At 57.8% G+C, this 20441-nt stretch overlaps 7 protein-coding genes across 7 annotated transcripts; 4 read left to right on the forward strand and 3 right to left on the reverse strand.

Moving 5' to 3' along the window:
- Positions 1-4353: 4353 nt before the first annotated feature.
- Positions 4354-6519, forward strand: EX895_003090 (uncharacterized protein; the record flags this gene model as incomplete). Its single annotated transcript, XM_029883688.1, has 1 exon — positions 4354-6519. The coding sequence occupies one exon, from the start codon at positions 4354-4356 to the stop codon at positions 6517-6519; it is 2166 nt and encodes a 721-aa protein (XP_029739979.1).
- A 192-nt stretch (positions 6520-6711) lies between these two features.
- On the reverse strand, positions 6712-8307 carry EX895_003091 (uncharacterized protein; the record flags this gene model as incomplete). Its single annotated transcript, XM_029883689.1, has 1 exon — positions 6712-8307. The coding sequence occupies one exon, from the start codon at positions 8305-8307 to the stop codon at positions 6712-6714; it is 1596 nt and encodes a 531-aa protein (XP_029739980.1).
- A 333-nt stretch (positions 8308-8640) lies between these two features.
- EX895_003092 (uncharacterized protein) lies at positions 8641-11493 on the forward strand (the record flags this gene model as incomplete). Its single annotated transcript, XM_029883690.1, has 1 exon — positions 8641-11493. One exon carries the CDS (start codon positions 8641-8643, stop codon positions 11491-11493), a length of 2853 nt encoding a protein of 950 aa, XP_029739981.1.
- Positions 11494-11544: 51 nt separating this feature from the next.
- On the reverse strand, positions 11545-12300 carry EX895_003093 (uncharacterized protein; the record flags this gene model as incomplete). Its single annotated transcript, XM_029883691.1, has 2 exons — positions 11545-11715; positions 11782-12300. The coding sequence occupies 2 exons, from the start codon at positions 12298-12300 to the stop codon at positions 11545-11547; spliced, it is 690 nt and encodes a 229-aa protein (XP_029739982.1).
- Positions 12301-13442: 1142 nt separating this feature from the next.
- EX895_003094 (uncharacterized protein) lies at positions 13443-15635 on the forward strand (the record flags this gene model as incomplete). Its single annotated transcript, XM_029883692.1, has 1 exon — positions 13443-15635. One exon carries the CDS (start codon positions 13443-13445, stop codon positions 15633-15635), a length of 2193 nt encoding a protein of 730 aa, XP_029739983.1.
- An 864-nt stretch (positions 15636-16499) lies between these two features.
- On the forward strand, positions 16500-18266 carry EX895_003095 (uncharacterized protein; the record flags this gene model as incomplete). The annotated part of the gene is made up of 1 exon (XM_029883693.1): positions 16500-18266. The coding sequence occupies one exon, from the start codon at positions 16500-16502 to the stop codon at positions 18264-18266; it is 1767 nt and encodes a 588-aa protein (XP_029739984.1).
- A 284-nt stretch (positions 18267-18550) lies between these two features.
- On the reverse strand, positions 18551-20377 carry EX895_003096 (uncharacterized protein; the record flags this gene model as incomplete). Its single annotated transcript, XM_029883694.1, has 2 exons — positions 18551-20198; positions 20301-20377. The coding sequence occupies 2 exons, from the start codon at positions 20375-20377 to the stop codon at positions 18551-18553; spliced, it is 1725 nt and encodes a 574-aa protein (XP_029739985.1).
- Positions 20378-20441: the final 64 nt, after the last annotated feature.

Consider the following 20441-nt stretch of genomic DNA (forward strand, 5'->3'; position numbering starts at 1 on the left):
GCGGAAGAGGGATCCCGGCTTGACTGTTGTGATCCTCGATCCTGCGCCTCGCATGAGAAAAAGGTGGAACAAGCGAGCAAGGCAGGGGGGAACCTGGGCAGCGTGATGCAAACCCAGAACGTTGTCCATGTGACGGCGGCACTTGACCACTTGCATGGCTTCGGTTGAACTCGAAGGAGCAGAGCTCGTAGACGGACCAGCTCAGATCGGTAGCACGGGGTTGGCGCAGCAGAACGGGGGAGCTCGACGTTGCACGAATGCTTTTGGAGGACCCATAATTCAATATGTTTCACCTCCGCCCTGCTTGCTTGCCTCTCTCGGAAGACCTGTGCAACGAGGCAGCTACAGTATTACGACGAACGACAACGACGACGTCTCACGCGAGACATGACTTCGGTCTTTCAGCCGAAGTGCGCATTGTTCTTGCATTCCTACGGATCATTGACTGGCAAACGCAAAACTGCCAATTTGGTTCATGCATCCAGGAGCTTGGGAACCAACGCGCGGCGGCCGAAGCGTAGAATTCGGCCCCCGCCGCAAGCTCCGCAGCCTTTTATTTCTCTTCGCTCGGCCCGGCCGTCTTTCCGAAACGGAGCCTCCAGACGAGTACAGTACGAGTCACCCTCAACCACCCTTTCTTGCCTCGCCGAGAGCCAGACGGCTTGCTTAAGAGCATCCGTACTTCGATTTTGAGGTGAACGCAATCAATGAAGGAGGATGGAGATATGAGTCTTGTCGTCGACTCCGCGGAAGAAGAGGCATGACACGCACAATAGACGCTAGTAGCACAGCCAATATGTTCATGCGACAAAACAAAAGGAGGAACGCGAGCAGTGCATGATCCTTGCTATTTTGTCTCGCTTGGTCTCGCCTGTCGAGCCTGAGCTCGAGCGGCAAGAGGGTGACAACAAAACAAAAGGGAAAATGAAAAAGTAAAAGATAAAAAATAAAAATACAAAGGGACGATTGACGCCTCCCCGCGCTGACACTTTTATCAAAAGGAAGAATGCCACGGAGATGTTGAAAGGCTGCTGGCTCCCTTGCCTTCTGTACATGATGCGTTGTCTTGGAGTTCTGTTTGGCAGTCGTGAATGCTCAGCATCGAAGGCCAATCCTCTGGCCCTCGGAAGTGAGCCGACGGCGGACACTGTCGTGATGGACACAAATTGCAACACTCAAATTCCCATCTCCCGATGCTGAGTTCTTCACCGTATCGGACATAGGCTGCTTAATGCATGCATTGCAGAGAAGCAGGGCGCGACATGGCATGGCTCGAGAGTAGAGTTGTGCATTGCGCAGCGGCAAGCTGCGGGCCGGGATTTGCATGGAAAGCTGTGCTTAGCGCTTGTTCTGCATGGATTACGAACATCGCTCTGCGGCTGTTGGCGAAGCAAGTCAATGGCTCCGGTTGCAATCCAACCGAGGCAAAGCAGAGGACATGAGACGATGGAGAGAGGCTAGGGGGATAGAGAGAGAGAAAGGCAAGAGGAAAAAAGGAAACAATTTCCTTTATCGACTCGGATTCCCACGCAAAGAGCGTCGTCACATGCACACTACGCATTCTGTGCGAACCTATGCATGAGTTTAGATGCAGGCGAGCTGGCAGGCCGAGACTGACTCTTGGGAAGTTTCGGAGGTTCCGAATATGCCGTCAGTCGTCGCAGAGCAAATGCAAGAAGAGCATGAAATTCATTCAGCAAGCCGAAGAAGCTAGAACGCGTTTCCCCACTCCGACAGCCGTTTGCGATAACGGCCATGGCTCGGCAAATCTTCGACAAGGTGGACGACGAGCGAGAGAACAATGTCTCGTGTCGTCGGTTGGTTGGATCGCTTGCCGCTTGTGATGGTTTGATTTATCCGACCGCAAAAAAGCCGCGCCTTTTCCGTCAGCCGGCGTGTGAACACATACATCTGTAGAAACAAATTTTAATTTGGGATTTATTCCACATACAAAGACCAGGACAAAGCTGAGAGAGACGAAGGAGCCACGCAACCGCTAGATAGAGAGGATTCTGTAGTCACGGGCCGTGTTGACCTGGTCTGCAGTCATGCGATGGTGTTTGGCGAAGGAGGAGTAAGCTGATACAGAAGTGAGAACAGGGTGGGGGAGACATGCATGATTTGCTCTCAACAATCGTCTCACGCCTTTCCGGAGGAATAGGCATCAATTTTGTACGTAGCAAACAAGGGAGTTGTTGTAGAGCATGAAAACAGCCGCGGATCCATGACTCGAAACCGACTTGGCAGGATTGGCGCCAAACAAAATTACATGCTAGAGATCAATTCGTGTCAGGACAAGGCGGCAACGTCCTTCGCCAGTACCACCCTTCTCCCCTTGCTTCTGTCGCTTGCCAATCGCTCTAACCTGGATTGCATCGCTGCTGTGCTCTCGCTTCGGATCTGGCGCCGACATTGCATCTTGGATCGCCAAGAGAGGGTGCAAATGCATGCACAGAAAGCTGTCACACGCCATTCGCTAGCTTGCTCGGCACTCTGTTCGGATCCGTTTCAGCGAAAAAGACATGAAGAAAGGGCGCATTCCAGTGGACACGCACCGAGGCTTTGCCAATTTCAACAACGACAGAATTCTAATTCTTAAAAACAAAAAGCATCTGAAGCCTGGTGGAATGCCGCCTTTCTGTTCCCGATCGATGCTTCAGCAAACGGGTCTGTATGAGAATACTGCCTCGAAAGAAGATCAGACGTTCTCTTGCGCACAGGGTTTAGATCTTTCAACAAAGCAGAGGGAAGTGCACGTTCTACAGTTCACGCCCCGCGGGGGAGGAAGAAGATCCTGCCTGAGTGTGAGCGTGAGCTTCTGGACGAGTGGTTGGAAGAGTAAAAAATAAGGAGATAACGCAAGGAAGAGTGATCCAGAAAATTTAAAAATTTAAATCATTTTTTTTTGCCGACACAAATGGACGATTGTCGGTCACACGCCGTATTGTCGAGCCAAACAGTTGTACAGTTGTTTAAGAATTGCGAATAAGGCTCACTTTTCCCTGCCACTCTCCGAGCTTCTCGCTTATCGAAAACCAGGCACGAAATGCAGCTCGTATCGCTATGTCTCTCTCTCGCGCTCTGTGCGTCCTCGGAGCACCCTGATCCCTGCTCGCTTCACCGAACAGGCGTCCTTCCGAGCAAGGTGCGGTCGTGTTCAAGAAGAAAAGAAGAAAAAAAATCCACCCCCCCCCCCAACCGAAAGGAGAGTGAGAAAAATTCCTTTCCTCGCTACGGGCGCTTCTGTCTTAGTTTCGTCCGTTGCCGCCTCGAGTCTTACTTTATCCGTCTTTGTTGTGTGCACAGCCTGGTGCCCGGTGATGTGCCGGAGCATCGCATGGTCGGTCGGACTATCATTTCGAAGGCTCCGCCCTGCTTCGATGCAGCAGCAGCAGCAGCAGCATCAGTCGTCCACGGAAAAGAAGCAAGCCTGCCTGCCATGCAGTATGCATATGGCAGAACCTACTCTCCCCCGTTCTGCCCTGAGATTGCCATTCCGTTCCCACTTTCCGGCTCGCAACGTTGTCCTTTCTCTGTCTTTTCTCCTTCGTCATCTGGGGCCGGACAAGCTGCTGCTGCTGCTGTTGGTAGGTCTCAGCTACCCGCTCGCCAATCAGCTGCTGCGTGTCACTTACCGCTTTCGCACCGCTTGGCTGCCTACCTCGCATCAATGCCCTTGCTTGTTCATCTAAAACGCCGTTGCCGCCGCCCTTTTTGTCGCTGTCACAGAGTAGGTGTGTCGCTTTACTCTCTCGTGTCGCTCAACTCCGACTACTCGACTTTTGCGCTTCGTCCGTGGCGCTGCGCTGCGCTCTGCTCTGCTCCTACACCCGTCGCTCAGCCGTCCCGAGGATTCGTCGCAGCCCAACCCCTCGCTTGTGCCATTGTCTATCCAGGACTCTGTTGATTCCGGCGAAAGCGCCTTAGCCGTTGTCTCTCGCTCCCTGCTTTGACCCAGGTTTCCGCTCAGCCTGTTCTGTTCTGTCGGCCTTCACGACTATAGCCAATCTCCCTTTTATAGCCACACGCCCAACGTTTGCTCCGCTTCCATCACCCCTTTGTTCATCCCTTTGTCTCCCTTTTGCCGTATCGACGCTACTGCTTGACCTGCAACCACATCGTCTACCGCAAATTGTTTCTCAACCTCGTCCTACTCGACACAGAGCAGAATAGTCCTTAGTTACCCTGCTCAGCTTTCCATTTGATCGTTACTTTGTGTTGAACAAAGCCACCAGTACCCACTGTCAACCAAGCCTCGTCTCTCGACTCGACTCCGACTCGCACTTCATTCTGCTGGTTGTGACAGACAGGCCACGATCTGACTGCTGCACCATCTTGTGAGGTTGCTCAGATATGGGAAACAATCCTCGCTGCCACGATCGACATTACCAGGAACCGCGTCCTGCCAGCTGGACTCCCTTCTCATCTTCTGCGTCCCTAGTCACCACCACTCTCCCTCCGATCACCTCCTTGACGCGCAGCACTGGCAACAGCCGTGCCTCGTTTGCCTCCACTTCTTCCTCTCTAGCACATTCAGTCTCCTCTGATTCCGCGTCCACTCGCTCCAGTCCCCTCAACGAGCCACGAAGCCCCTACGAAGGTCAGCCTCTTCTCGCTCCAAGGCGATTCTTCGGCGGGACGACGTCTTCCGTCATGTCTCAGGTGCAGTCCTCGATCTCTGCAGAACCTCACGTACACCCCTACTATCACGACGCTCCATCACGGCACAATCGCACCATCGAGGACGGCTCGCATCTGTGGGGCGATGGCATGAAGGGCATCTGGAACAGCCTCACCGGCGCTCCTCATGGAAAGCCTCGTCCGCAGCCCGCAACCCCGACTAGCAAGGGTGAGCACCTCGAGCCTGCACGTCCCGCCGATGTCGAGGCCGCCACGTCGATCTGGGACGTCCCTCGTGAGACTGTCGCCATGACCATGGGCTTCCAGGGCAGCTACGAGGACCACTCGTTCCAATCTCAACAAGGTTGGCAACAACAACAGCAACAGCAGCAGCAGCAGCAACATCCGCACGCGGTTCCGTCTTACGCAGGTGCTGAACAGCAGCAATCGCACCTGAACTACTCGTCGTCGTATTCCAATATGCCTGCACCTTCAGGACTCACGGGTGCTACCGCCGACGCGACCCGATCGCGTGGCAACTCTGATGCCGGAGCCGTTGGCGACCGTCATTACCCGCGTAGACCCAACTATCAGCACACCAGATCCAACGACGCATCTGCCGACGCTCCGCACAATGGTCAGTGGTGGTCAGCCGACTCGCACGCCGCTGTCGACGATGCTTCGCACTACGGCGCTCGACGTCTGCAGCCGCCTCCGTTGCCCGAGACCCGCTCTACTTCGCGACCCACTTGGCCCAACACAAGCGGTTTCGACATGAACGGTTACGAGTTCCCGCAGTCCAGCCTGGGCAAGCGATCCTACGACGAGGACGCCATGGGTGGATCGACACAGGGCGGTACCAGCGATACGAATGAGACCGCTGCACGCAGATATTCTCTCACGGCCAACCTGTCGTTTTCCAGGCCATTGGCACCCATCAGCAGTATGATGAACAACTACCGTCCTTCGCACAGCGACCCTCGCCGACCCTCGCTTCCCTCGGATCCATATGGACAGCAACAACCAACAACGGCGGCAACGGCGGCGCAACGTGCTGGGTATCCCAGCCCATCGCAATGGAGCCCCTGGAGTCACGCTGCGTCGCAACCTGGAGTAGCGGGCTCGATGAGCACCTCGAGCTCGTCACCTGTATTGCCAGGCTGGCGCGACAATGGCGCCGTGCGATACGGCGTCGAGGCCAGCTATCCGTCCCCGAGCGGTATGGCTGGCAGCGACAAGCGTCAACGTGACCGCTCCTCGTCATCAGCTTCAGCCGCGCAGCAACAAGCCAACGTGCTCGCCAATACGCCCTTCCACATCACCACGGACATTGTCCTCCGCGCGCCCGCCGGCAGCAAGATGGAAGATGTCTACTACGATCAGCACTGCGAGATCCGCACGGGTCTGGCCGACCCGCCCAAATCCGACTTTGAGGTGGAAAACGAAGAGGACCGTCCACGCCGTCAGACGGACAAGCTGCGTTTCCCCGGCGATCTCTACACGCCGCGATGGGTGCGCGGCTCGGGCAATGCACGCGAAGCCTGGTGCGATCGGTGCGAGAGCGGCAACTGGCTGCAGCTCAAGAACTCGCAGTACTGGTACGACCAGGTGCACAAGCACGGCATCTCGTCCGTGTCCGGCCTGCGTTTCACGGCGCCCACGCATCTCAAGGTGTACGCCGATGCGGCGGGCACCGTCGAGGGCAAGTGCCACCAGTGTAAAGAGTGGGTTTTGATCTGCACGGCCAAGAGACGTCGCAACTTTGCGGCGTTTTTCAAGCACGCGCATGCCTGCCATTCGTACAGAAAGGCGAGCGCTGTGGGCAACGGACCATATGTCGAGCACAACCCGGGTGGGCACAGGAACAGCAAGAAGAGCGGTAGCGGCGATTCGGTTTGAAGAGATCAGGTTTGATACCATGTTGTCACGCGATGGAAAATTCAAAGGAACATTCACTCAATTGCAACAGAGTCAAGTGTGTGGCAGTCGCGTCCAGCACAAGTCAGTTGGGAGTTGTGGTTTTGATGAGTTAGCTTACGGCGTGGTGTGAGCGGGCATGAGAGAGTAACGCCGTAAGCTGAGTCTCTGACATCAAAGCTCGTCGTGGGCAGTCGAAGCCTTACCCTCAGCCTTGACTTTGGCCTCTCGCTCCTCAATCCTCTTTGTGATTTCGTTGTACATTCTCTCGACCCTCTCGATCTTGTCATCGCTGACCGCCGCATCTTGGTTGCCCTTTTCCCTTGCGAGCTTCATCAGCTCGACGTCCGAGACGAGATACTGCGCCAGCCACTTCTCGCTCTCCAAAGCCACCTGTTGCGCCTTGTCGGGGTCCTGGGAGATGAGCTTCTCGGCCGCTTTCTGAGCCTCTTGGAACTGGGTGGCGTAGTCGCTGGACCAATCCACATGTTCGCCTTCGAGCCAGCGTTGCAGATTTTCTTTGAGCGACACGTCGTCGGAAGTGGAGTGGGACGAGACTTTGTATGTGGAGGCCGAGTCGGGGTCCGTGCCGGAGGAGGAGTAGGAGGCGGTGCGGTCGGTCGTTACTTTGCCGTCGGCGTCGGTGGAGGAAGAGTAGGACGAGGAGGAAGAAGAAGAGTGGGAGTTGCCGTCGGCGTGGGCAGTGGAGTCTGCGTCGCTGTCGACGTTTGCGTTGGTCTTGCTTTTGTCGTCGGCAGCGGCAGCATCATCCCTCAGATCGTTGCCCTGCTTGATCGCCGTATTGAGCATCTCCGAGAGCTTCTCCATCTTTCTGCGCTTTTCCTCTTCCGTCATATCCTCCTCAACGCGCCACTCTCGATTCGCACCCTCCGGAACCACCTCAATCTCCTCATCCAACTTGACCGGCTTCTGCTTCTGATTCTTGACCTGCGCCTTGGCGGTCACCTTCTTCGCCTTGCCCGCCTTGGCCTCGGGAACCGTCTGCTTGATCCACGCATGCAGCTCGTGATACTTGAGCGAGCCGGTGTACACCTTGATCGCGCTCTTGTCGAGCTCCTCGCCCTCAGCGCGGGAGGGAACGACGATGAGGTAGGGCAGCTTGTCGTCGCTGACGTCCACGCCGAGGTGAACACGAGCAGCCGCTTGGACGGGACGCTGATCACCGCGAAGGAAAGCAAAGGAGAGGCTCTTGCGGAAGTCGAGTGCGAGGCTCTTGTAGAGCGGTGAGCTGATAGGCTTTTTCGAGAACAGAATCACCTTGGGCGTCGAGGCGTCGTTTTCGGTATACTCCTGCAGCTCTTCCGCCCGGAGCTTCTTGGCGCCCATCGGCAGCGCATCGACCATGTACGCCGCAATATCCTTAGCCGATCGGGGCCCCTGATAGTCCTTGGGCAGCCTCTTCTTCGTTGGTGGGAACAGCTTGAGCGTGGGGAAGCCTTGAATGCCGTATTTCCCGCAGGTAGGCTTGTTCTTTTCCTCATCACAGTCGATCGATGCCATTTTCACAACACCGTCCAGCTGGGCTGCAACCTTTGTGTAGTCAGGGACGAGCTTCTGACAGTGTCCACACCACGGTGCGGTGAAGGCGACCATGGTGGGCTTCTCGATGTCGAGCACCTCGCGTTTGAAGTTGGTAGAGTCGACGATGGCCACTTTGGAGTTTTTGGAGAAGAGCGCCGCCTCGGAGGTGCTAACGAGGAGAGCGGCCAGAAGCAGCAGACTGCATGTTAGGCGGAAGTGTGGTGGCATGGTGCGCCAGTTCGAGTTGAGATGTGATGGTGGTAAAAAGGTGGTGGTGGTGGTGTGTGCGCAGTGTTGGACTGAACAAGTGGAAGAATTCCCCACAGCGAGTGTGGACTCGACTCGGTTGACGTGGAAGGCCGAGCCAATTTAGAGCTCGGTTTTGAGGGTATCGCGACGTAACATTCTAGAAAGAAATAAATGGTCGTTCGGATCTCGGCTGTGATCCAAGAAAGCCTTTCTTTCGCCGTTTCTTCTTATACAACTTCTTTGCGACCCCATACACCTGCCAGCTCTTCACACATCATCCCGTATGAGGCACTCGGTCCAACTGCAAACCCCATGAGGCGATCGAACAGCACTCTGCCCGCCAGAGATGCCTGTCGCGCCTGGTCGCAATCTCAGCAGCAACGCCGCGTGCTGAGCTCGGCTGCAGTCTACCCTGGCTATGCCTGGCTGGGTAGCAGCACAGCGTCCACGTCGGCCTCTGCTTCTTTGTCGCCTCTGTCCTTCTTATACTCTTCTCCTGGAACTTCCACAAAGGCTGCTCGATCAAGTCGTCCGCTTTTTGCTTTTGCCTACTCTACCTCGAAACCGCCATATCCACTTCCCGGCTCCAACAACGAGATCGACCCTCGAGGCGTCGATTACTCTCTCTTCGAGCCAGAGGACGATATATATACTAAGCATGCGTCCACATCAACCGCTGTGGATGATGCGAGCTCATTTCAGCAAGGTGATGCCCTCACAAGAGCTCCAGTAGACTCGAGCGCAACTCTCTCCGCCCCAACGCAATTGCTCGTCCGGCTCATCGACCAACAAGAATTCGAAGCTGCCACAACAGTCTTACACGAGCTCCAAGCTCTCCGTTCACCACTCGACGAACCACTACCTATCTTCTCGAGCGCGGCATTGTGGGCCATTCGTAACGGAAGGAAAAAGGACCTGCTCGCATGGATGCGCCTCTGCCCCGGATACATACCGGGAACCAAGTACCTCAACACCGCCTCTTCCACCAAGTATACGCTGCAAATCAGGTCCACATCCACCAACTTGCGTAAATGCTTCATGGTGATCCTGGACTCGCACGGCGACGATCTGCGGCTGCTGCAACAAGCGAGCATGATCGCTGCTCAGAAGGGGCTGTGGGGCGTGCTGCAGTCTACGCTGGCTCAGATCTTGCGCTTTGGAGTGGGGCGGTTATCGGACTCGGATCGTTCCAACCCGGACTTGGCGTGGCAGTACTTTCACCGCCTCGTGCTGGCGAACCAGAGTCAGAGGGGCTTGAAGGACGAAGGAAGACGACAGGCAATCTTGTCGTCGACGCTCGAGTTGCGCGCGCTGTACAATCTCGGCATTCGCACATTGGCGTTGGCGGGGCGTTTGGACGATGCGGTGCACTGGGCGGCCAAAAGTGCAGAGATAAATAGCCCTCACAGTCCGCTTGTACAAATTCTCATGGTCGAGCCGTTCACCGAGAACTTGTTGACTGAAGAGCTCGTCAAGGCACGGGGCTCTTACATCGACCAAGCTCGATCCCTTGCTGACGATTTGGCGAGCTCCGCAGCACGCTCATCGAGGCACCGACCGACCAATGTCGACGCTGTTGTTGCTCGTGTGGAGCGGGAAGCCGTGTTCAGAGCCGACGAGATCGACTATGCACGCAGATCCATGTCCGAGGTGGACAGCGCGATCCAATCCTGTCTCGAGCAGGGAGATGTCATGGCTGCAAGGGAGTACCTCCTCTCTGTGCTCCGCTCGGCAACGCGAGAACGAAGCGGAGAAAACGACGTCTATGATACCTCGCCCGCATCCGAAGTGGACGACTCGATCTTCAGCCACCTTCCCTCAGCTTGCATCCTGTCTGAAATGCAAGACATGGCCCACAAGCTTGGCACCATCGCCGTCACATCGTCGCTCACCGAGACCGACATGCACCACGCGCCGCCCGAGTCGCAAGCCCTAGACGCAAGCCTCACACAAGAATCCTTGACGGCAGAAGACTTTCTCCGACCCATCCGAGCTAGGCTGTTGTCCGTCCGCGGCGGTAAAGGACTGTGGGAGACAGCGAGGCTGTACGGCTTCGTCAAAAGGGGCAGGTGGCGTGAAGCTGCGCAGTTCTACGTTGGCAAGGCAGGGTTCAAAATTCCTTCCGGAGGCATCTCGAGCGAATTAGTAGCGTTAGCGCTCGGGTCGCCGTCGACGGTTTCACAGGGAAGGCGCGAGGATCTGGACAGAGCCCAAGGCTTGCGAGGCAAGCACTGGCCGTCGACGCACGCCATCAATCTCGTGCTCAAGGCGATCACTGGTCTTTGTGTAGACGCAAAGGACTACGATCGGCTCCGACAAGTCTATAGCATGTGGAAGGACGCTTCCCTTCCCAACAAGGCGTTTCCCTCCTCGACGGAAAGCACCGAGGAGACAGCGCCGTTAGTGTTCGAGCAGTGGCCGCCGTCTCAGCGACCGAGCAGCCACACGTTTGACCCCTTCCTCCGCGCCTTTGGCCGGCTCGACATCGAATCACCATCCTCCAGTAGTGATCAAGCCGCTGATAAAGCCAAAGTGGAGAAACAGACTTGGGGATCAAGCCAAGCGATGATGGACGTGATCCGCGATATGACAGACCTCTTCCTCGTGCGGCCCAGCATCAGCACGTGGACCATCGCGCTCGACTGCCTTGCTCGCGAGGGCCGCGACCGGTGGGCCTCAACAACGTCTATCCTCGCACGCGCTGTCGGCATCAACACGTCCTCCCCGCTCTCCCCCCTTCCAGCCACGGCACCGGCGACGGTACATAACACCTTCCCACCGGCCAATCTGGCGACATACACTGCGCTCATGCGTGCACTCATCCGCGTCTCACACAAGGACGGTGGCAGCATGGTGGATGAAGCTTGCGCCGTGCGCGATGATCTGCTGGTGAGGACGCTGGATCTGGATGTGGCGCTGAGGGGGTTGGTGCTGGCGGAGAAGGAGGAGAAGGAGGCAGACGTGTTTTGGAGCGACTTGTTGGGAAAGTGGCAAGCGCTGCAACAGGCGGTTTCGACTTCGAGATCGGGTGAACGTGATGGAAGGGAGCGCTGGGATGCGGCGGATATGCTAAAGGCCAATCAAGGCCGTACGATCGAGGCGTTGCGAGAGGTATGGTTGCTGGAGAGCAGCGCCGAGAGCGGCGAAGAGATCATAGATGCGTAATGTTGTCTTCTACATTGCTGCTAGCTTGGGCTATGTAACGTGTGTGCAAGCTCAAGGTCGAACACCGGTGATGGCTAGGAATGGAAAGGCTTGCGTCGTGCCTGATTCAACTGTTTTGCTGAGCCTGAAGCTCTCGAAGACCTCTACCTGTTCGAAGCCTGCTTGAGTGAGAATCTGGTGCATCTCGGAACGCTTCAGTCCGTGACGTTCGACGCCCGTATGCTGTTCACCGAATCAGAAGCAATGTCAGCCCTCGCTCGCATCACAAATTTACCCGCCACAACTAACCTTGTCCTTGGGATGAAAAGCCTCTGCCTGTGGCCCATCATCCTCAAAATCCGAGATCCACAGCCTCCCCCCTTGCCTCAGCGTCCCCCACATTACCCGGACCAACTCTGACATATCTGGGACATGGTGAAACACTAAATGGCTGAGCACCACGTCGAACCGCTCCCCGCCTAGCACGGGATCGTCGGCCGTTTGCAGCAGCTTGACCTCGGCCTTCACTTTCCCCTGCAGCGAGTGTTGCTGCTCGGCGACCTTGACGTGCAGCATATCGATCATGCCGCGTGAGGTGTCGAGCGCCGTGATGTGTGCGACGTGCGCAGCGAGTGGGACGGTCAGCAGGCCCGTGCCGCAGCCGATCTCGAGCACATTGGCGGCGGAGAGCGCAGGGAAGTGCGTGCGAGTGTGCGAGAGGATGCTCGTCAGACAGAGGCGCGAGGATTCGACGACTTCCGGCTTGGTGTCCCAGGTGGCGGCCTCGCTGTCGAAGCGGTCGTTGCCCGTCGAGTAGTTGGGCTTCATCGTGCAGAGGTGGTGGTGGTGCGAGAGAGAGAACAGAGAACTTTCCCCGCATTGCGATTCAGGGTCCTGTAACACCTAAAAATTGAAAGAGTCACAAATCCAAGTAGGGTATGTATTAGCAATAAGTGTGCAGTCAGGTATCGGCCTCCCAGTTAGTACAATGGTTAGTATAGGGCACTCTCACTTCTCCGTTCTACCAACGGTTGTGTACTGCTCAGATCAGGGTTCGATTCCCTGGCCGGGAACATTTTTTTGTCTGTTTTTGCTACTCGTCGCTGCAGAGAATGGCATGGATGAGGAATTAGGGAGAAGGAGGATCGTTGTCGAGGTGGCGCGGTTCGACCTCGGATATGAAGAAGAAAAGGCGGTGCGTTGTGATTTCGAGGGTCTGCAGTGGTAGTGACGATGAGCCAAGATGACGGCGGAGTGCCACGTTGTCGAGAGCCAGAAAAAAAATGGAGGAGGCGGTGGCGAGTGTGATATTAATAATGCTATGTGCTGCGCTACTTGGCATTGCGTGTCGGGAGTGATTTGCGACCCAACAAAGGGGTTCAAAAAAAAAGCCGCGAGCGACGTTTCAAAGTGGAGAGAGGAAGAGAGGAAGAGGAAAAGCGCAGCGCGCACGGCTTCTGGAGCATCCGTGGTCTTTCAGAAATTCGTCGATGTGTCTCTGTCCATGTCAGTCTGCAAGCTTACTTCCGGCCTTACACTTGAGCTTATTCTCTCCCAAAAAAGACAGGTACTGTACGGTACACAAGACACCGACACCGACGACGACGGCAACAAGCGAATCCTTTGCTTTCAACCGACAAACGGTTGCTGGATACACACACACCATCGATCGTGAAAATCCACTCGGAAGCGCGATCCCGACCTCTCAGACAGGGTTCGTTGGTCTTCGGCTGCTTGATTCCGAACCGCCACCCGTACCTCTCGCCGTCGTCATTTCCACAACCTTTCTTGCTCGGAACATTTCTCCAGTCAGATCTTGGCAGGCAACCCGCTCCCGGCGGTAACCACATCCGCAGCTCAGCGACTTCACCGGATTCCGACCTGACTCTACCACCCATACCAGCACCTCACGACTTCAGGCAACGGCAACGGCATCGCATCGCACGCATAAAATAAATCTCCTCGCAACCATGTCCAGCAAAGCATCTCCCACCACCGCCAACCACGGATCCCTCTCTGCTGACGAGGACTTCCTTCCTCAACAGCATCCCAAACTCGCACAGCTCATCTCGGACACAGACGACCACACCGGCACCTCTGCCGTCACCACGCCAACCTCCGAGATCATGCCTTCCTCCGAAATTCCCTCGACACCGCTCAACGGGCGCAGCACGCCGGATTCCGAAAGTGAGCCCACCGTCGCTACGTCTACGGTGACCACGACGATCTCCAACTCGCGCGGCACGGGCTCGCAAACCGTCGAGTTCCAGCACATCGGCGTCAAAGGCCTCTCGCATCGTGTCGGCAAGGACGGCGCGATCTACCTCAAGCCTGTCGCCGCCTCGTCGCGCGCAGGCAAGAAGATGCGCGCCGTCGTCAGCTTCAAGCCCCGCCGCAGCCACTTTGATCGCTTCAACGAGATCTCATCGCGCGACCAGTTCCGCGGCTTTTTCACGCTCTTCTGGGTCTGCCTCGCCCTCTTTGTGCTCAACACGTTCTACACGAGCTTTGCCAGTACGGGTAAAGTGCTGAGCCTGACGTTTGCGACGCTGTTTAGCAAAGATGCATGGATGCTGGCCCTCTCGGACGGCGTGCTGATCGCGTCGCTGTTCATCTGCGTGCCTTTCGCCAACGTTTGTCGCAGGGGCTGGGTGCGGTACTGGCCGACAGCGGTGGTGTTCCAGCACCTGTGGCAGGCGGCGCTATTGGGCGCTGTGATCAAGTGGGCGAGGTATCGCGAGTGGCCGTGGGTGCAGAGCGGCTTTTTTGTGCTGCACACGCTCTCGATGCTTATGAAGATTCACTCGTACATGAACGTCAACGGCAACATGGCGGATACCTACCATCGTATGCGTAGGGTCGAAGCTATGCTCGAGGAACGAGTTGCTGAAGTCGAGGGTGGCGAAGCCGGGAGGGGCGAGGAACAGCTTCGTGCCGCGTGGGGGAAAGCCGTGCGACAGGCGAGGCAGAATGGCGGGTTCGGCGACCGGGATGCGACCAAAGGCACGGCGCAAGTGGTGGAGCAGTGGGCGTCGCTCGACACGCAGAGGGGTAGCGATGCCAAGCGAGTGCGTTCCGGTCAGCTGTTCAACGCGGCCAGCAGTGTAAAGTCTGCAGACGCGCAGCTGGTAGTGGAGGATCAGAACCGTCACCAGCCGTCAGCGGACGAGACAATTGCAGGCGAGAAGAAGCTCAGCAAGGAAGAACACAAGCAGCTGCACAAGGCTATGTCGGAAAAGGAGAAAGCCGAGCGCGATGCCAACAGCGGCAACAGCAACACACAACTCGGTCGCAAGACCTCGATGTCTCGCAGTGGTACCGAGCACACGATCCGCGATCCACACCCGCTCTCGTCGCACCCGGATACGCTCGTCTCGGACCTGGCGCGTGAGATTGAAGTGCTTCGCGAAGACTTGCTCTCAGCACGACCCTCGGACCCTTCGCCGGACCTGATCCACCAAGACGCCGTCATGTGGCCGGCCAACATCGGGTACGCTAACTTCTGGGACTACCTGCTGGTGCCCACGCTCGTCTACGAGCTGTCCTATCCGCGCACCCAGACCATCCGCCCACTGTACGTGCTCGAAAAGACGCTGGCTACGTTCGGCACGTTCCTGGTGATCTACGTGGTTACCGAGCACTGGATCATGCCGTTCACGCCGACGGCGGATACACCCTTGCTGCGCACGTTCCTCCAGCTGGCGGTGCCGATGATGATCAACTACCTGCTCATCTTCTACATCATGTTCGAGTGCATCTGCAACGCCTTTGCCGAGCTGACGCGCTTTGCCGACCGCGAGTTCTACCTGGACTGGTGGAACGCCACGAGCATGGACGTCTTCAGCCGCAAGTGGAACAAGCCCGTGCACTCGTTTCTGCTGCGCCACGTGTATGCCAGCACCATCGCCGCATGGGGCCTCAGCCGCAACATGGCCATGTTTCTGACGTTCCTGCTCAGCTCGTTGGTGCACGAGCTGGTCATGGCGATCGTGAGCGGCAAGATCCGCTTCTACCTGTTTGCCGCCCAGATGGTGCAGTTGCCGCTGATCGTGCTGAGCCAGGTACCCTTCATCCGGCGCAACGAGACGCTGGGGAACATGATCTTCTGGATCGGCCTCATGGCAGGTTTCCCACTGCTCAATATTGGTTATCTTGTTTACTAGCGGAAGGATGTATCTACACAAACGAGTACAGTAATGCTTTATCATTGTGTTTGACGCATAGACCTTCTCTTGGTCTGTGTTCGAACTGCTGTGATGGTCGTCTTCATGCGATGCCTCTTCACAATTGCGGCGGCGAGATAATGTTGTCTCGCGGTGTTTGGGCGGAACCTTGTTCCCGTAGCAAGACGGTCACAGATTGTATTGTACTGTATGCCCTTTGTTCTGTTGCAAGCTCGAATTTCTCTCTCCGCGCGTACCGTTCCGCGGATAAGTTACGCATCGCCCACGCCCCATTGTCCTCTCCCATAGACTTGCCCCTTTGTTCACCACCAACAATGCTCCCGCGCTGAGGGACGGCTGCTAAATGAGGCCACCACGCGTATCAGGAGCGCACAATGAAAGGGCTGCTCACGCGCGAACAAAGCGTCGATTGCCGGCCCGAACAAGATGAACAGGGTTGTCAAACAAGGCAGTGGCTCCGTCCGAACTGAGGTTTGGTTGGTGCTTGTCCTCAGATGAAAGGTGGGCGTGTAGTGTGGTGATGAGATGGGTTGTGTGCGTCGCCAACTTTCTTGCCAGGTGGGTTTGCAAGGGAAGGGAGAAAGGGACTCATGAGGCGACTGCCTTCAAAGAGGAAACAACGTCTTTGTTTGTGACAGCTCGGCTGCGTTCTTCTACACTCGCCTCGTCACACCCTGCTCGTCCCCTTGGTAGCAGCCCTTCCACGTATAAAGCAGCACCACCCAAGCACACACACGCGCGCACACATTCTCTCCCCTCTGCCACTCAACATCATCCTCTCCACACACGCAGTACACCAACGTCTCCATACATTCCCCACCCACTGCCAACTGCACGACCACGATGACAGTCGCCACGCGTCCGCGCTCCCCCACGCCGCCGACGCCGCGCTTCGAAAACTTCCGCCCGATGCGCTACCAGACCAAAGAAGAGCTGGACCGGTTCTTCGGCACGACCGGGGCCCAACGGCGCGAGCAGCGCCTGCGTGTGCGCGAGTCCGACGGGCAGGTGTACTTCGACTGGATCGAAAAGGACGAGTGGCAGCACCTGCTCGCCACCGGTTCGCTGACCAGCCCCTCTTCGCCCGAGGCCGAAGCCAAAATGGACCGGAGGCGGAGCAGCGGCATGACGTGTCTGACGCTGGCGTCGCCGCTGGCAGAGGCGTGTGTTGTGGGCAGCAGCCAGGCAAGGAGGGCAAGTTCGGCGCGAGGGGTCAGTCCGTTGAGCGGGCGGTTTGAGAGGGTGCAGATTGGGATTGAGAAGGGGGCCGAGGGCGAGGGCGAAGGCGAGGAGAGAAGGGGCAGGAAGCGTAGCAATAGTGTGCTCGCAGCCAGGAGCGCGAGGGTGTACGACCGCGTGTTGCTGGATAGCCTCGACGCCGGAGACGGTGCTACGTGGACAGGGGCTGCGGGTTTCAAGCGTCGACAGAGCGCCGGCTTCGCGTACAGCCCGCGCACCAGCTTCTGTAGCGCCAACGACGACACGGACCGAATCCGGATCGCGCGCCTGCCCCTCAGCCGCCGCAGACTCGATCAAGAATCGCTCGACCAAGCCTTTAGCCCTGCCCGCTCGCACAAGCCGCCCACACTTCAGATTCCGGACATCATCCAAGGCCGCACCTCGCTCGACCTCGACGACCTCGACGACGACGCTGCTTCCGGGACCACGTGCCCCGCTGACTCGACGTCGCTGCTCCACGCACCTACATTCGACGGCAGCACCAGCGGCACGCGCCGCGGAACGTTCGGGTCGTTCCTGCCCCCGTGCCTACCGCCCAGGCACCTCACGCCACCTCCGTCTTCGGCAATGGAGTTCCTCGTGTCTCCTACTCCTACTGACTTGTTTGCTGAACAACAGCGTCAGCCTGCAATTTTGCAGCAGCAGCCGCGCCTCCTCCGACACGCAACGACGTTCGAGACGCCCAAATCTTCTGGCGCGCCGTGGGGAGTACGTCAGCGCTGGCACTCTGCAGAAGCGCCATTAGGGTCCGCGGCACCACCCTCAGGAGGTGGAAAGAAGGAAGAGAGACGGCCAGGTGTGCGCAATCAGGCTGCCACTTGGCGCGGTGCTGCGGTGGCGGCCGAGGTCGAGATGAACACGAAGAGACGCGTCTCGACCTCGTCGGACGGCTCTTCGGCGTCAGAGACGTGTTATACCCCCTTGGCGCCGAGAGTGGGCGCCAAGCGGTTTGACAAGACGCGCATGCTGCACCTCGTCGACCCTACTGCGCCGTCTCCCGTGCTTTCGCGCAGTGACACTGTGCCGATGCGCGAACCAGTGCAGCTCCCTACTGCCACCGCCACCATGCGTGGCAGCACAAGCGGCGGCCTGCGCACGGGTGCCGAAGTGTATTTGGGCATCGACATCCCCTGCGCGAGCATACATCTGCATTCGGACCCGGAGGACAACGTCGAGCCGGCACTCGCGCTCTCGCTGTCCGCGCGCGAGCTGCGCAGGCTCAAGAAGAAACCCCTCTCCCTCTCCACCCCGCACGCGCCCACCGACAGCGCCGAGGCCGCGGAGCGTGGTCGTCCGTCAGTAGCTGCGTCAGCGACAGCCGCGCATGTCAAGGGCAGCTCCAAGTGGTGGAGCCATATCTTGCACGCTTAGACCTGCAGCGTGGTTCGGGCGGGCGGGCGTGGTTCGTCGAGTCTTCAGCTGGGTTTTGCCTCGTATGTTCTGTCCTTCCGTGTGTAACTCTAATCTAGTCTCTCATACAGTAAGCGCTTCAGTTACAATCCACATCCAAACACCAGTATCTCTGTGCTCTGAGCATCTTGCCACCCGATCCGCTTGCCCTGTCACGGGCCTGAAACATCACCACACAACAGCACACTCCAAAACAAAAGCAAAGCCAAAATCGAATATCTATCTCGCGACAATCTATCCACACATCAAAGCGCCAGCTTGACGCCCTCGCTGGACCCCTGCTCCTTGGCCTCGACCACCAGGCTGCCTGGCTTGGTCAGCGTCAGCTCGAGCTCAACCTTGCTCTTACCCTTGCCCGGCGTCTTGACCTCGAACAGCGCAATGTTCTTACCCGTCGGCTTGGTGACGGCCGTCTTGACCTGTTCGGGCTCCAGCGGCTCGTCGTCCTCGTCGACCTCGTCATCCTCGTCTGGCTGGATGGTTTCGACGTGCACCTCGTCCTTGCCCTCGTCGAGGGTGAAGGCGACGCTGGCGGCACCGGCGGCGACGGGGAAGCGGAACGAGCGGCGGATGGGGTAGGGGGTGTATGCGGGAATGAGGGTGACAAATCGTCCGTCGGCGAGGACAAGGCCGAGGGGCGCCGAGGTGGTGTCGACCTTGAGGTCGGCGACGGCGGCCACGGGGGTGGCGGGCACATTGTGGATGTACGCCGACTCCTTGGAGCCTTCTGGGGCAGCAGCGATGACCTGAGCCTGGATCGCGCATCCGCGAGCAATCACCTGGTCAGCGTCAATTGAAGCCGTAATGCTAGCCCCGCCCTCCTCCGCATCGCCAAACAGCCCGCTCAACCTGTCAGCCAGGCCAGTGAGCCTAGCGCTTCCACCAGCCAGCACCACCTCATCCACCTGGCACGCTTCCAACCCGGCCTGGGCCAACGCCTTCTCCACGCCGGCCACCACCTTTCCATACGCAGCACCAGCCAACATGTCGAACCTCATACGATTCACACTGCCCGTGAAATCGACACCCTCCGCCAGACTCTCTACGGAGCACGTGGCCGAGTTGGACGCGGACAGGGCACGCTTGGTGAATTCGGCCTCGTTGCGCAGCTTGGCCCAGGCACGCTTGTCGGACTCGGCGATGGTGATCTTGGTCTTCTTGGTAAACTCCTTTGCGAAAAAGGCGACGAGGGCCGAGTCGAGCGTGGTGCCGCCCACGGTGGCGTCGTGGAGGTAGCCGAGGGCGGTGTAGAGGCCGGCGCGCGCCGAGAAGACGGTGACGTCTGTGGAGGAGCCACCCATGTCGACGACGACGACGTTGCGGTCGAGCGACTTGGCGACGGGGTAAGGCGCCGAGTCGACACCATCTGGGTGGGCGGGTAGCTGACCGGGGCCGGCGGGGTTGGTAAGACCGTACGCGGCGAGCGCGGCAGCAGAGGCAGGGATGACCTGGAGCACGATCAGGCCGGCCTCCTCAGCGGCCTTCTTGAGTGCAGCAATCTGAGCCTCGGGGAACCATTGGGGCACGCTGAGTACTGCACCGGCGATAGGGACACCCGAAAGGAAATCCTTGGCGGTCACAAACAGACTGCGCAGGAATCGGACAGCAACATCGTGCACGCTAAACGTGGTCTCGGTGCCGTCGATCTCGACCTTGAAGCCGGGAGCACCCTTGACGTCGATGACGGCAGCCGAGGCGCGCTTCTTTTCCGACTCGGAGAGCGAGGAGAAGGGACGGCCGAGCAGGTTAACAAAGTTGTCAATGACGTTGGGCGCATTGCGAATGAGTTGCGGGGTGGCCTGGTTGGCGAGGTAGACCTGGTCGCCGTTGAATGCAATGCGGGTGGCGAGTTGACGTTCGCCGTCTTCGTTGGCAATGACATCGGCACGGCCGCTAACGATTCAGCACAGAAACAAAACCATGGAGCATAGAAGCAAATGTCAGTTGGGCAATCCTAGAACGTAGGAGGCAGTAAGTTCGAGCGCGAGGACGTACTGTTGGTTGATGCAGGCGATCGAAGAGTACGAGTGGCCAAAGTTGATGCCGATGACGGCACCTGCTGCTTCAGTCATCTTTTGAGAAGTGTTTATGGGATGATGGGGGATGGTGATGATAGTGAGAAGACGTGCAAGTGAG

This window comes from Sporisorium graminicola, chromosome SGRAM_19, assembly GCF_005498985.1.
Source record: "Sporisorium graminicola strain CBS 10092 chromosome SGRAM_19, whole genome shotgun sequence".
Taxonomy (NCBI): domain Eukaryota; kingdom Fungi; phylum Basidiomycota; class Ustilaginomycetes; order Ustilaginales; family Ustilaginaceae; genus Sporisorium; species Sporisorium graminicola.